Source organism: Lissotriton vulgaris, chromosome 3_1 (assembly GCF_964263255.1).
Source record: "Lissotriton vulgaris chromosome 3_1, aLisVul1.2, whole genome shotgun sequence".
Classification (NCBI taxonomy): Eukaryota; Metazoa; Chordata; class Amphibia; order Caudata; family Salamandridae; genus Lissotriton; species Lissotriton vulgaris.
In genome coordinates, this window is record NC_141689.1 from 368926867 (window position 1) to 368943168 (window position 16302).

Sequence of the window (16302 nt, forward strand, 5' to 3'; positions counted from 1 at the left end):
TAGCGACGATCAGGTCACAAGATGGCGGGTACTCACTCCGTTGTCGATGCCCAGGCTCTCGGCACTTTAGGAGATGACCTTCGAGGCTGTCAGGATTCCAGCGGCCCCTCCCTTGGGCACTGCTTTCTTGATTTGCCTGAGCCGCCGTCTCCGACCTCCTGAGGTGTGGTCGAATTGTTGAGGCCACCGCCGCACGGGCACTTCCGGTCCAAGTTCTCCGGTCAGGATGCACTTCCGGCGGGGTGAAAAGCCAAGGAAGGTCCCGGCTCTGGAGGTGTCGGCAGGCCGGTCGGAGGCTTCGACGTATCTTTGGCTACGGACGTCGGATTTTCTCGCTGCTTGTCGCTGCTCACTCCGCCCGGTCCTGGGATCCGGTGCCTGCCTTTGGGGCTTGAAGTTGTAACGGATTTTGTGTCGGATCGACGAAGAGGCCGCTTCAGCCGCGGAGCTCGTCCCCTATGCTGCCGCCATGATCGGCTGCTAGCCACGCCCCCTGAAATCCAATTTTTGGGATGCTTTCAAGATTTCTTCCTTAACCTAGATTACTGCCACGTTCTTTGGTAAGTACGCCAGCTGCAAGATGGTTCTGTCTGTAGTAGTAGTAGAAGACACAGTGGGAGCGGTTGAGGTCCCTTCCATGGGAATCTGGGAGGAAATGGCGGAACAGGACCAAACGTAGTTTTCCAGGTCGGCAGTGGAGATGATAGCACTTACGACTCTGATCCATATATTGTTGCAGTGGGATCAGTTTTCATAGTCCTCCAATATCTTGCTCAAGCTTCGTCATCAGGATTCAAGAATTTACACCCTCTAAACAAGGTCATCTTGCATTTGGTCTTGTTGTGCCAGTGTCTCATCCACCAGGCCATTACAGGATTCGACTCCCTTCACTGACTGGTCTAGATCTGTGAGTGCTTTTGCAAATGTTGTATTCATGGCTGCAAAGTCTTTCCTCATTTCATGTAAGAGGGATAGGATGTCCCCCCTTGTTGCAGGTGAAGCTAAATCAGGCAGGCTTGTGCTGTCCCCCAGCGTGGCCTCTTCAGAAGCTTCTACGTGACCACTACATTTAGCGCTGTTTGCGGAAGTTAACATTTCTTTAATTGGGATGGTTCTCTGGGGCTTGATGCCATACAGTCCCCCACCCCTCTCAGAGGATCCGCTGCTTGAGAGTTGTGCAGGCGGGTCATGCCACACAGGGCAGGGGATCTGTAAAGAATATTCAAGAACATTTCCCCATAGGGTCTTGCAGGCTTCCAGTCAATATATCGCTCTTACATGGCCCTCTGCTGTCCGTAAGACAGTGGCTCGATTATGCTATGGGACTGGATCGCCAGCAGCCCCAGCGCATTGAAGTGAAGAGTCAGGGGACTTGTCAGCCTCCGCCTTGATTTTGCAGGGTGGGGAGGCTCAATTTCGGCCCTGCTCGTTGAGGTCTCCCCCCCTCCCCTCCACCCCCGTTCAGACAGGCGGCCATCTTGGGTGTACGGTAACAGCGGGCACACTAGTGCAGCCTTGACTACGCGCCTTCACCACTCACCCCGACAGCGATCTGGTTTCCAAAGAGGTCTGCTGAACAGGTCACTTCCTGACCTCCACAAAGTTCATTAAATGGCCATGGCGGACATTATTGTGATCCTCGGCTCGGCAGCTCAGGTGAGGCATGCCATTTTGAGCCTTAGGCTTCGCCCAGGCCACACCCCTCCCAATATATGTATATATTTTTTTTCCTCCATAGTCTCACTCTCCCTCGGGGAACCTTTTCTTCATCTTGTATCTGACTTGTAAGGACACAGCATCAAACAAATGTAAGACTGGAAGATTTCTTTGGTATATTGCCTACAGCCAGCATCAGCAAGGGTGCGCTGAAATGTAGGGAAACCCATACGTGCAAAGGTAACATTTTAGACAAAGTCAAGTCATCGACCAGCTTACATGGTGAACTTGTGGTTATACCTAACTGTTAAAACCTGGTCTGTTTATAAGCTTTTTTGGTGATTTTTATTTTTTTTGAGTTGAGAGTAATTTCTTGCAAGAAATATTCCTTTATTACGTTATTTAACTTCATCTGAGAGCATTATTTTTAATTTACTATGAAACTGCGATGCGCACAATATTGAATTCCAAGAGCTAATGCCTCCTTCATTTCCAAAAGGAGATAATGCACTTCTTCTTTATGGAGCCCCTTCTGCAGAGGTACAGCCTTTGATGGACCATGGTGTGTAGCCAGTCGGCACAATTGCATGATTGTTTCTTGCCTTTCTAGTTACTAAATCTGAAAGTTTCTTGTACTTGCCAGATTCCTCCCATTCCACCTAAACTCATGACTGCATCTTAAGCTTCCCAGAGGCGTGAATCCTAATCACAAATTCCTAGAGCAGCCACTTAAGGGATTCACTTTGTTAGGCGGTCTTTGAATATTCATTCCAGATTCTGCACTTCTTTGTATCATGATTTTTCAGATGCCTTTTTCTTGATTTCTGCTGTTATCTACTTTGTGTCAGTTCATGAAATCTGTTTTAAGCAGGTGGGAAGAAGGGCTGAGCAGGCATCCATTGTAAGAGGAAGGTTGCCTTCGTGGTGATTGGCACTTCTTCTAATTCCTGCTGTCCATTTCCCTTGCATCTTCCTAGCTCGCATTATTTCATGCACAGCATAAAAGCTTGTGCTGTGGAGGAGACTCCGGTGACACATTGCAGGAACTGAATCCTAACTTACGGCATTTAACACACGTTTTGATGCTCTTCTTTCAAAGTTTTAATGCTGCCACATCCTATCGTCCTTTGAAATATCATCTTCTATTTTGTCTGCTGCACCAATGGGTTTACAACTTGTGGAAAGGAGAGAGGGCCTTAAAAGTACCCAAATAAAGATTGAGACATTGCTTAGATTCTCTTTTTGTGTGTGTTTTTTTTTGTTAACAAATGGAGTTATTTTTATTTATTTGCTTATGTTTTTTGTTTCCTACATGGTGTACTTGCAATTTCCTTATGTGTTATTTCACAGATATTTAACAACCTGTCCTGACAGCCGAAAATGTGTGAAGTCGAACCGGCGCATGTATGGAGCAATGGCTTCACTGTGGCATTCACTGGTGGTACAGACAGAACCTCGCTTTGCTATGTTTGGTCCTGGTCTTGAGGAACTGGATGATTCTTTGGTAAGAAGTATGATGACTTCTCCAGAACTTCTTCCAGTTGCTGGCTCCCCACAACGCCAGATTGATGGTAATATTTTAATTCCCCTTATGAAGAAACTTGCAACCGGTTGTTTTGTATTCAGGTTACAAATAAACATTTGGAACTCATACCTGTGAGAAAGTGTCTTTTTTGCGTAGTGACCCCCATTCTTTGTGAGGAATGCTACTGGGTTTTGAACTCTGCGCACTTGAGCACTGCTGATTATTTCCCTATGAGCCCTAAAACGTGGTAAAATTGGCTGATCTTCAATGGGTATATTTAACTTTCATTAAGGCCATGACTGCAAGCCTGCATGTGTAGCCTGAGTGCTGAACGTCTAACACCACACCACTTCCCAGAGTCAGCCGTTGACTGCTCGACTTTGCTACCCTGAGGGTGAAATGCTAATGGAGCTTTGTGCTCAAAGTCAGATCCCATGGCTCCACTGCTTGAAGGCTCGGAATATGGCACTCTGAGCCCATTAATCCCCCTCTGCCCTGGGACTCCTGAAAAAGTTATATGTAATATAAGAAACCTAGGAAGAGGAAAATGTTTAATATACCATGTTAGCACAATACTCCTGTAGAACCTTTTGGCTATCAAAGCAAAATTAAAATGTAGGCTTGAACCAGAGAGTTAGACATAGTAAAAAGCATTTTTTTAAAGCTTTAATTTCAAGCAATTAATCAATAAATCTTTATTCAGTTTATAAGCATGGCAAACCATTAAAGCACAATATCATAAATACATAAACACAACATAAAATTATCCAAAACTGAATCCATGTAAAACTGCATTCATTACATAACAGGTAAAATACAAGAGCTACTAATACATAAGCCCTCACAATTCTAAATATGCCAAAGTTTTACTTTCACGTGGAACACAGATGAAAAACTCGGCAACAGCATCACATACAATTAATATGTTGCACGACTATTTTGTTGTATTATGTATACTCTTGTAAGTCCCGCCCAAATTGTAAAGCGCTCTGATACCCGCCTGGGTCAAGTTTGCGCTTTATAAAACTTTCAAATACATAAATTCTGTGCTGTAAATTGATCAAGTACGTAAATCAAACAACTTTGTTTTAAAAAACTGAATAACATTTACAGAAAAGTTCCAAGTGCAATGTCGACTGAATGGATCTCCTTGTCGCAAGGGCATATCAAGTTATTAAAACCCCAGCAACCCCTTTCTGGAAGTGCAACCAAATGATGAATTATTCCTAGACAACATTATTAGGATATACCAACGGTGAACATTAGTGACCAAATTCAAATAGGGTTGAGTCCCCAAGTACTCAAATATCTTTCATGTGCACTTGGGCCATTAGAGAAATCTTTTATTTCCCTTTTTGAAAACGGTACCATGTTTTCAGGGCTCTAGTCCATGTCAACAATACTCAGAGCCAGCCACAAACCTCTGGGGGGTAGGGGGGCGGGGGACTTCCGTTCCATTTAACCAGAACGAAGGCCAGGTCGATGAAACAGTGTAAGTATGTGTCCCCCTTCGCACGGGGTCGCAGTCCTAGAAAGCAGGATTTAAGGGAGGGGTGAAGGTGAGTGAGTGTGTGGACAATGCTGCCACTAATGATATCACTTCAGTACACGTCCGTTATAATTGAACGCAAGTCCATGCCGTGTGCATGCATGAATTCTGCGTTCTGCAGTTTGCACCGGGGGCATTCTGGGGAGCTCATTGGAAACATGCGTTGAATGCAGAGTAGTGAAAGGTAAATGTGGTGTGTATAGTAAAACTGGGTGAAGCGAAACCTGGGATTACGGGAAATATCCTTAGTCAACAGTAGGACGCGGGGCCACGCTGTGTCAGTTAGAGGTTCATGGAGCACTTTGTTCCATCTGGTGCGAGCCCTTGTGGTATGGTCAGGAGGAGTGGTGTTAAGGGTGGAGTACAGATACGTGACAGTATAGTGCGTGGAGTCAGACCTCAACATTGACAGAGCTTGCAACAGTGGCAGCTCAGCCGCCCTAGCACCCCTTGTATCATGGGCCACCTGTCGTAAAGCATGATATGATTGGAATAGGACAGTGTGCAGTCCATATGTCTCGACCATGTCCGGGAATGGCATGATTGAAGCGGTCGCTCCTCACGCTGCTCCCTGATCTGCTTGCCGCCTGTGGTATCGTAGCGCTATACTCCCTGATTGCTCTCTGCTACATCGCATTGCTCCCACAAGTATCAGCGCCTGAGTGCATTTTACATTGATATTGTAGCGCTATTATTTGTGCCTGATTGCATATTCCTTTGGTATTGTAGCGCTATTGCGAAAGTGCGCTTTCAAGTGATTTAAATTGTGCTGCGCTGCCTTTTGCCTGAATATTTCAGTTGTGCTTGTCTGTGCCGGTGCCACTGCCATTATCATCGTGTTCATTTCGATTGTGCCCCAATCCTGTTTTGCTTTTGGCTTGCTGCCATTTTGTTGATTGTTGTTGTGCCTCCCTGCCCGGCTCTCCACCCCGCTCCCGCCTCCCAGCTGCTCCTCCCTTGCCCCCGCCCCCTCCACTATCCACATATGACAGATGCTTTTGCGCGCAGCGGTCGCGACCCATGCGCGCCGATGGTAAGCCCGTCTACGCCCGTCCGCGCCTGGACCGCGCCCAGCGCCAGACCCCTTGCCCCCCGCATTACATACGACGCCGCAACCCTCTCAGCCCTTAACGCCGGCCGTCTCCCAAACTGCTACCAAGCCGCGCCAGGTCACTCCCATGGACCCTTCACCTGCCACTCCTGCAAGTTCGACTGCATCAGGACCCACACCAAATCCACAAACTACAAACAGAGCTCCGACACTAACCACCTAAAGTGCATCCTACTCAACCCCCGCTCAATCCACAGACACTCCATTGAACTCTGGAACCTACTCGACACCACATCGCCAGACTTCGCCTTTCTTACTGAAACATGGATGAACGCCTCATCAGCACCCGACATCGCCATAGCCATCCCGGACGCCTACAAGATCATCCGAAAAGATTGCACCAACCAAACAAACAGGAGGAGGCATCGCCATCGTCCATAAGAACACCATCCGCATCACCACCAGTTCCGGCGATAACCTCGCTTCCGCCGAACACCTTCACTTCCAGATTCACACAGACCCCAAAACCACACTCAGAGGCACCCTCATCTACAGACCACCAGGACCCCACACACAATTCAGCGAAGACATCACTGACTTCATCAGCCCACATGCCCTCCCCTCCGAAAACTACATTCTACTGGGAGACCTCAACTTCCACCTGGAAAAGAAAAACGACAGCAACACCACCACCCTCCTAGACAACCTGGCCAATCTCGGACTCAAACAACTTGTCGACACCCCCACCCACCTTGCCGGACACAGGCTCGACCCTATCTTCACCTCCAGCCAGCACATCTCCTTCGATCACACCACAGCTCTCCATTGGACGGACCACAGCTGCGTTCACTTCAACTACAAAAAGACCACGACCCACAACCCCCCACAACCTATTCCTCGAAGAAATTGGAACAAAATCACCACCGACCAGCTCTTCACATCGCTTAACCAAAACCCCCCTACCAAATCATTGGACCCAAACCAAGCAGCTACCAACCTCACACAATGGATCACCCACAGCGCCGACGAACTAGCACCCCTGAAAAACCATCCAATCAAGCAAGGTAGCAAAAAAGCCCCCTGGTTCAACGATGACCTTAAGAAATCCAAGAAGCTCTGTCGTACTCTCGAAAAAACGTGGAGAAAAAACCCAAACATTGACAACCTAGCCACCTTCAAGAACGCCACCCGCAAACACCACCCACTGATCCGATCCACCAAGAAATCAGCATTCAAGGATCGACTTGACAACAATGCACAAAACAGCAAGGAACTATTCAACATCGTCAAAGAATTTACTAACCCCACCGCCGTCACCAACGATATCACTCCCTCCCAAGACCTCTGCGACTCTCTATCCTAATTCTTCCACAATAAAATCGCAGAAATACATAACAGCTTTGAAAACCAGTCCGAAGACCAGTCCACTCCACCCTCCCCCGAACCAAAACCGCACTCTAACAACCTTTGCGCCTGGAACCCAATCACCACCGAAGACACCATCCGCCTGATGAACTCCATCCACTCAGGTTCGCCAACCGACCCATGTCCCCACCACATTTTCAACAAAGCAGACTCCATCGCACCCCACCTCCGCGATGTCATCAACTGTTCCTTCAACTCCGCTACCTTCCCGGAAAACTGGAAACATGCCAAACTCAGTGCCCTTCTGAAGAAACCCACAGCAGACCCCACCGAACTTAAGAACTACCGCCCCATCTCGCTCCTCCCATTCTTCGCCAAAGTCATTGAGAAAGCCGTAACTAGTCAGCTCGCCGCCTTCCTTGAATCCAACAAATCCCTCGACCCTTCACAGTCCGGCTTCCGAGCCAAACACAGCACCGAAACCGCCCTCATCGCAGCAACAGACGACATCCGAACACTACTGGACAACGGAGAAACAGTTGCCCTCATCCTACTTGACCTCTCCGCAGCCTTCGACACAGTCTGCCATAGCACCCTCATACAACGCCTCAGCAACATCGGATTACAAGGAAAAGCACCGGACTGGATCATCTCGTTCCTCGCCGGAAGAACTCAGAGAGTCCGCCTCCCCCCTTTTAAATCAGAGGCCACCGAAGTCATCTGCGGCGTACCTCAAGGGTCATCACTCAGTCCCACCCTCTTCAACGTATACATGAGTCCCCTCGCATCCATCGCGCGCCAACACAACCTCAACATCATCTCCTACGCAGACGACACCCAGCTGATCCTCTCCCTCACCAAAGACCCAAACACCGCCAAATCCAACTTACACAAAGGAATGAAAGAAGTAGCCGAGTGGATGAAGAACAGCCGTCTAAAACTAAACTCGGACAAAACGGAAGTCCTCATCTTAGGGTCATCCCCCTCTGCCTGGGACGACTCATGGTGGCCACCAGCCTTGGGATCCGCACCCATACCTACGGACCACGCACGTAACCTGGGCTTTATCCTGGACTCCTCCCTCTCGATGACCAGACAAGTCAACGCCGTCTCATCATCATGCTTCAACATCCTACGCATGCTCAAAAAAATCTTCAGTTGGAACTCCACCGAAACAAGAAAGACAGTCACCCACGCACTAGTCACAAGCCGACTGGATTATGGAAACACCCTTTACGCCGGAACCACAGCCAAACTACAGAAAAAACTCCAACGCATCCAAAAAACGCCTCAGCCAGACTCATTTTAGACATCCCTCGGCAAGCTCACATTTCCGACCACCTGAAAGACCTCCATTGGCTCCCTGTCAACAAGAGAATAACGTTCCGTCTCCTCACCCACGCACACAAAGCCCTTTACGACATAGGACCTGAATGCCTCAACATGCGACTTTCCTTCTACACCCCCTCCCGCCAACTACGATCGTCCAATCAAGCCCTCGCCGCAGTTCCGCGCATCGACAGATCCACCATGGGGGGAAGATCCTTCTCCTACTTAGCGGCCAAAACCTCGAATTCCCTCCCCACCCAACTCCGCCTTACACATAACCACCTCTCCTTCAGAAAGCAACTAAAAACTTGGATATTCGATAAGTAAAGCACCTCCCTCCCTCAAGCGCCTTGAGACCCTCTGGGTGAGTAGTGCGCTATACAAATCTTGGAACTTGAGCTTGAGTGAGTGCATTATCGGTCCATGGACATGAGTCAATGTGCCTTAGTGTCTGGCGCAATAGAGGTAAGTCCCAAATAATAATGGAAGGAGAATATGGTTGAATGGGGCCTTTGGGGTGCAGATACCATCGCCAGCAAGAGCAGGCCACAGTCATTAAATGGAATGAAAGTGTAGAGCGGATTGTGGAATCAGACAACCAAGTGTAGGTAGCTATTCCTTGCAGAACTGTATGGACAAGCGCAGACTGGGGGCGCGTCAAAGCACCAAGCCATGACCTGGGACATTGCAGTAGTGCCATGGCGTAGTACAACTCACAGTTAGGCGCCCCAGGCTGCCTTCCGTAAGTGGGCGCTGCAGTACTGACCAAGCTATCCGACAGTGGCCTGAGCTCCAAATTAACTCCAGCAGCAATCTGTTCAAGTCACGGAAAGGGAACCTGGAGAGCTCAAGAATTAGAGCTGCAAAATAATACAACCCGGCCCAAAGGAGATAGCAGCACTGCCACTTGGCCATGAGCATCTAATGTGGTGTGATGCAGAAGGCTTAAGAGTTGACAAATGTTCAAAAAGTGCCTTGGTCCGGGATAAACCCAGATTGATCCGGGTGGATCAGTGATTGTACAAGAGGGAGAAGGCAGTTAGTTCTGACCTTGCCTAGTGTCTTGCTGTCTAAATTAAGGAGGTATATTGGATGGTATGAATGGTCATCGAGGGGATCCCTATCTGGTTTAGGTAGGACCTGTATAAGCTCATCACAAAGGTAGACAGCCATATTCCCTAGTCTCTTCTAAAACATCCAGGAGGCGCTGTGTGGTCTGGGTAGGGAATGTGGCATAGTACTTGATGGGTTGATCATCAGAGCCAGGTGTTTTACCATGGGCAATCTGGGACATGGCAGTGCGCACCTCGTCTAAGCCCAGAGGCTTCTCTAATTCAACACTGTGCAGCACGTTCAGGTGCGGCAGATGTAAGGCGTCAAGGAAACCAAACAACATACTGGTCAGTGCCACAGCCGGGGCGGAGTAAAGCATGCTTTAGTAATCCTGGTAGGCCCTGTTAATATCGAACTTTGTGGACAACAACGTGCTATCCCTCGATCGTATTGCGGGGATATGGGCGTGCTACTGGTCCTCGCGTACCATCCATAACATCACCTTCCCATCAATTTCACTGCCCGCATGCAGTAAAGCTAAATGATGCTTGTAGTAATGCTTACTCCGATTAAGTTCTTTGTTTTGTTGTTGGTGTAATTGTGTGAACTGTTCATTGGCAGCCGCCTGGTTGACCACTCTCACCTCTAGGGTGCGAAGGTTGTGTTCAGTGGTCAGAAGGTCCTTAGTCAGTCTCTTGCGTATAGCCCATGTGCCCGTGAGGCATTTGCCTCATATCACCACTTATAAGCATCCCATTCGACAGTATGAGTCGATGCAGTGCCTGTGTTAAGTGGGAAATAGAGTTCTATACATTGCGTGAGGTCTGCGCGAAAGGGTGGGTTGGACAGTGCCTATACTTGATGACACCATGGAGGAATGAGGGGGGGGGGATGCTCCAATTGAACAGTGAGCATCAGAGAAGAGTGGTCAGTCAAAGTGCGAACCAGGTACTCTGCTCCGGCCATTTGAGTGCCGAGGTGGGGCTTGCAGAGTAAGAGATCAATCCTAGTGTGAAAGTCATGCACAGGAGAATAGAAAGAATAGTTGTGGTCTATCGGGTGTATGAGTCGGCAGGCATCATGTAGACACATATGGGTCACCCACCATCAGAAATGACGAGTGGTGCATTTGGACGGCATCTCATGGAGCAGGGGCGTAGAGACGCAATTAAAGTCACTGCCCGAAAAGGCGAGAGAGGACAGGTCGCTTAGGAGCACCAGGGTTAGTGTTGAGGAACTCACATTGATGTGTGTTGGGGGCGTATAGCGCAGCAAGGGTTAGGAGAGAGCCGTACAGGTGACCCTCAAGCACTACATACCTACCCAGTTGTATGGAACTCTCGGAGCTATCCAAATAAGAACTCCACTGGCAAAAGAAGAGGATTTAGTGCCATGTACCTGTTCCCGCCAGCGCATTCGGAGTTTGTGTATTTCAGTGGCGGTGAGGTGCGTTTCCTGAAGCATTGCCTTGTGGACATGGGTCCTCTTAAGATGAGCATATATGCGATGGCATTTCATTGGTGTAGCCATGCCCCGTACATTCCAGGTCATGATATGATATTGGGGGATGTGTGTATTAATTTGGAGATTCAGCATGGGGAGTGTATTGTGCGCGAAGGAGGGAGTAATGCTTAATACTCTATCCTACCCACTAACCCACCTAAAAATGCCCATGCAGTATGAGGTGAACCCAGGTCACGGCGGTAAGTGTTGCGGAACAAATCGGTCTCTAGTAGAGCATCTTGGGAAAACTTAACAATTCAGCCAGATAATATAGGTTACAAAAAGTGCAAAAACAACAACATCACTACATTAAAAGATAGAGTCCACATAGGAACCTACGAGAGGCATGGGTTCCTGATTGAGGAGTGTAAACAGCAACTGTGCTGTGACGGCAATGTCTAATGTGGCAGTGATGGTGTAGGCCAAGTTAGATGAAACCGCTCTCAGTCCAGCACCCATGGAGCGCTACTAACAGGTCAACTGCAAGCGATGTGTGTGGGGGGTGGGGGGGTGTCCGCCAATGTCGGGGCTTCATTACAGCTCCGCAGCAGTATTAACAGATCATCTGTCGATCTGGGAGTAACCCTCAGTCCACGGTGAACACGGTCAAGCATGGAGCGATAACGCCGATTTGGTTTCTTCCGCTCGGTTTGTCAATTAGCGGTGGTTGGTGCATAATAGGTTCACCTCTATCGAAACCGGGTTAGGGCGGGTCTCCAGGCAGGGGCGGCCTTAGGCATGTGCAAGCTGTGCACCTGCACAGGGCCACCAAACCCCAGGGGCCACCATGCCAATATATATTCTGAATATAATAATCCTTTGAGGATGGATACATATTTGCGTAGCGGCCCCTAGCAGGGATTTGGCGGCCACCGGCACTGTTCCACTTCCAAACACCCTGATCCCCCCCCCCCCCTCTTCAATGGCCTCCGTGCTCCACCCCGCCCGGACCCCCTCTTCCGGGGCACCCTACCTACGCTCCGCCATGAGTCTAGAGCCGCCCCTGCTCCAGGGAAGTCAAATTGCGGTTTGTGAGCCTGATGAGTCTGTTCCAGGTGTTGAATGCTAATCAGGATTTTCTCCCCTCGTGCCAAATCCGTGGCACCGGCCTTGTCCGTCGTCTGTTGTGGTTTTGCGGTTTTAGGTTTAACCAAGTCCGCTAGGTAGTGTGATACCCCAGGCTGGCCTCTGTAAAGGGTGCCCACCTCGGTTGACAGGTCAGATTTTCAGATGTGCTGGCCACAGGCGGTCTCAGCCAAGAGCTGGAGAAGGGCCATGTAGAGTGGTGCGGATAGTTGCAAAAAATCCAGGTGTGAGACAGTTATATGAAAGCGGTGATGTGCAATTTTCACGGGGGGTGGGCGGGAAAAGGTGTCCGGGCAGCAGCAATCATCGGTGACCATTCAGTGCACAAAGAGATGCAGCATTCTTGTGGCTAACACGCTACCAGTGCGCCAGCACCTACACCTACCAACAATTTTGAGGTGGAGATCTCCGGAGGAGCGACTCCTCAACAACGTTGCAGGCACCCCTGCGGTGGCAGGTTCAGGCTCTATATGATGGATTTCAATGTGACAGTAAAAAGTGAGCAGCCGAGGCGTGGAGGCCAGTGGCCTCCAGAGGCGCACCAGAAAGATCTCCAGAGCCACCAGAAATATATTATTCCAGTCTTCTTGTGCCCTTCTTCCTCCCCAATTCAGAGTGCAACTCTTATCTGCAGTAGGGTGTGGCTCAGTCCCACTAAAACTGCGCAGCCCTTGTCCTCACTGCAGGATCCTCTTGTGGGGGCGACAAAGAGCCAGCTCCCCACAACTCTAGTAGTGGATGCCGGTCGGCCCTCAAGACAGCAGCATTGTAAGTCAGGCAGGTAGAGGGAATAGCACTTTCATCAGCCCCACGAGATTCGGGTGCTTGTCCAAGGAGATCAGTGGTCCACTGTCCTTGTTCCTTCATCACATTGCAGCAGGCCTTGACTCGGCCCGTGTAAGCCGCCACTCCCCCCTTAGGTACGCTCACCGAACGGGTCCCAGTGCACTTGGCAGGGAGTCGGCCTACCCGGGTGAGCACGGTGGTGGGATCCTGCATCGTCTAGACTCTAGATCCAACGATGCAGCTCCTGACAGTGTAGGCGCAGAGGGCCTGTTGGCCGTGCAGCCAGGTAATCACGCGTCCATCACACTGAGTTCGTATCAGGTCAAAATCTCCAGAGGAGTCTGGTCAAGGAAAGAGTGTGGTCGTAGTGCGTTCCCCACCCTCGCACAGTCACCCCAGGGCCAGGCATACTCGAAGGATGGGGGAGATCTCCACAACACCATGGTGCTGGGCCCAGCGGGCAGCAGGTCCGGGTCTCCTGGGACATCAGGGGCCCGGTGCAGAGCATCTAGCAGGGCGCTGGATAGGCTAGGTCCACACCTTCCACCATGCGACAAAGAGCAGTGTCCGTACAATTCGTACAATCGCCATATTCTCAGGCGGAAGAAAACACAGCTCTAGGTGCCCTTCGGGGTCAAGACCTCAGTCCGATCTGCTGCTTGTTCTCGGATTTACGCCAGAGTCAAGAGTGACACACTAGCAGGTGTGGGGACCGAGGATGGTAGGGATGCGGTGGATAAATGAGGATTATTGGGGGCCCGATGCAGAGCTCCAACTTACACTTCCATAGCAGACACCAGATGCCAGCTTGGCCACGCCCCCAAAGGGACAAGTCTTTAACGCCTTTTACCACAGCTCATGGTAACTTTTTTTTTTTAAAGACTAATCCTCAGATCTATCTCCTATAGTAAGACTACATTGTATGCATACACAAGTATCGGTATGGGCCAATGGTCATCTTTGGGGGTGTTGGTGCCAAGTGAATGCAGTTTCTCATCAAAACCATTGATTAAAAAAAATAGAAGAGAAAAGGTACATGGAAGCATCCCTGCCTCACCCCTCTTCTTATCTTAAACAAATCGGTTGGTCCCCTTAGTGGCCCAAAACAAACCCTAGATGATAAACTATTATACATATGAGCTAGAAAGGAGATTATATCCTTTGGTTCACCCTGTATATGCTTACACTTCCTCGGTTTGTTATGGTTCACTAGATCGCAAGCACTGCTTTCATTTAATTCACTACAAGTAGAACGCAAATAAAGGGGTTATCCGGTGTAGATTACAATGTTTTTAGATCTCTTCTCGTTTTCCAACACTGCATCTCCAACAGTTCTCAACAAGAAGCATTTTAGAATGTTCCTTTGTTCAATTTTCAGGTGTATTGTGATATCCTTAACTGGATTGCCCCTTTGATTTCATCTCAGAGTATGTTCCTTCTAATTAACAATGCCAATTAAAGTCAACATTTCACCATTAGGGGTCGACACAAAAATAAAGGTAGAATACACTGTTGCTAATGCTAACAGTAAGACTGGAGTTTTTGGGTTGCGTTTTAGTACTCCCAATTTCCCTTAGATTAAAATCTTGAAATTATGTAATATACTAATATTAATATTATTAATGCAATACAGTTACAGGTTATACCGTTTTTATATGATTGCTATATTGTTAAACTGTTCATTTGTTTGATTTCATGTCAATCTTTACAAATAAAGCTATCCAATATCTATCAAAATATGAAGCAAACACTAAAAATACAGGAAGGAGCCTCACCCTTGCTTCAGTTCCTCTTTTTTCTTCCAAGCAGAAGTGATCAGTTTGTTCCACTACATCACATTTCTCTCAACATGGTTCTGAGGTTTTATTTTCCTTAATATGTTAGGTGGTGACCATGCATTGTCTGAATCTCTTTTGCTTTGCTAGAATTGTACCGAGGTGTTTTAAAAAAAAAATGCTTCAAATAAATTTCAATAAAGGTTATGGAATCAATACCACTAATTACTACTCATTGTAGGACTACTACAGATGGGTTTATTTTAGAAGAACCTTGTACTAGCTATCGTATTGTCTTCAGCAATCTACTGTAATACGTCTTTATTAGAGAAAGCATTCAGTCTATTGCTATGTATGCTCTATACTGATGCCCACGCACAGATTGAGAATTTTCACTTTACTGATGAGGACTCTACAATTTTGTTGCACTTAAATCAGCACTCTCCGGTTCATCAGGGTTCAACCCACAGAGAAGTGTATTTGAACATCTCCAGATGATTTGTGGGGTGAAAGTACCATGTGATCGTTACTAGGTGCTGATTAAGCCTGGGTTCACAGTGTTGTTCTAAAAAAACCTAAGCCCCTCTAAGCGGAGCTCCGCAAGCGGCAGAGTGTGTTAGGTAAATGCTATTCGCATTTATTTTCAGAGCAAGGTGGTTGTCCGCACTGTGCAAATGAAAAGGAAAAGGCCTTGATTAACTTTTGTCACCCGGCTCTGAATTTGGGGACTCGTCAGCCTTGCAACACTTTAACACTCCCTGCAGAAAAGACAATGGGTTCAAGGAAGAATACAGTGATTATAAAGGCAGAAGACTTTGGCTTTCCGTGACCACAGTATTGATCGCAAAGACCACATCGTCCATTAACTTTACCCAAGGTCTTTGCACAAATAGACAAAATACCCGGTGCTGCTCCGCTGGTACTGTACCCATCCAAATCTATTTCAAGATAAATTGCAGCATGCCTAAACATTTTTAATCACAAGCAATTCTTTTCTAATGAGATTTCACTTTTAGAACTGGAATTCCAGTTTTCCCCATGTGGCACTGTTTAGGGCTTAAGCTTAGCAGTAGTTTTTAATTGCTGAACCACAGCATACTAGGCCTGTGGTCTTGAAAATGTTTTCCATACACGGGCTCAGACTGCAGCTAGGTGGCCTACTGCATTCCAGCCTATCCACAAATGTTCTTCTTTAGAGGACCCATTTCAACAATAACCTATGTCTCTGTTGTGGCACAATCTACGACAGACACATCACTGAATTCTGAGTCTACCCTTCGTTAACATATGTGCTATGGGCTCCACTACTTCAGCATGTATAGCTACACCTCCCACCCTCTGTTTTGCTATTAGCTCCCACTTCCTCTACCAGATATAGTGGAGAAAAATTATTATTCTAATGTAAGGTCTGCACATTTGGAAGATGATGGGACTATCCATATTTTTTTTTATTATAATTCTGTTGTGCTGTCTTTCGCAAACAAAAACAAAATTGCCACTCCACTCGCCCAAGCCAGCACCTCTACTCTACTCCAGAAGAACCTGAACTGGACAGTGATAGGAATAGACATTTAATTTCTTGCCCAAGTAAATGACCTTTAAAAATTCTCATTCAAATATCGAG

At 48.0% G+C, this 16302-nt stretch overlaps 1 protein-coding gene across 3 annotated transcripts in view; it reads left to right on the forward strand.

The window, feature by feature from the left end:
- Positions 1-16302, forward strand: part of FBXO4 (F-box protein 4) — a 164179-nt gene that overhangs the window by 84606 nt on the left and 63271 nt on the right. For all 3 annotated transcript variants that reach the window (XM_086960588.1, XM_086960590.1, XM_086960589.1), the window contains exon 3: positions 3007-3227. In XM_086960588.1, coding sequence (XP_086816714.1) covers positions 3007-3227 — 221 coding nt within the window. The remainder of the gene's footprint in view (positions 1-3006; positions 3228-16302) is intronic.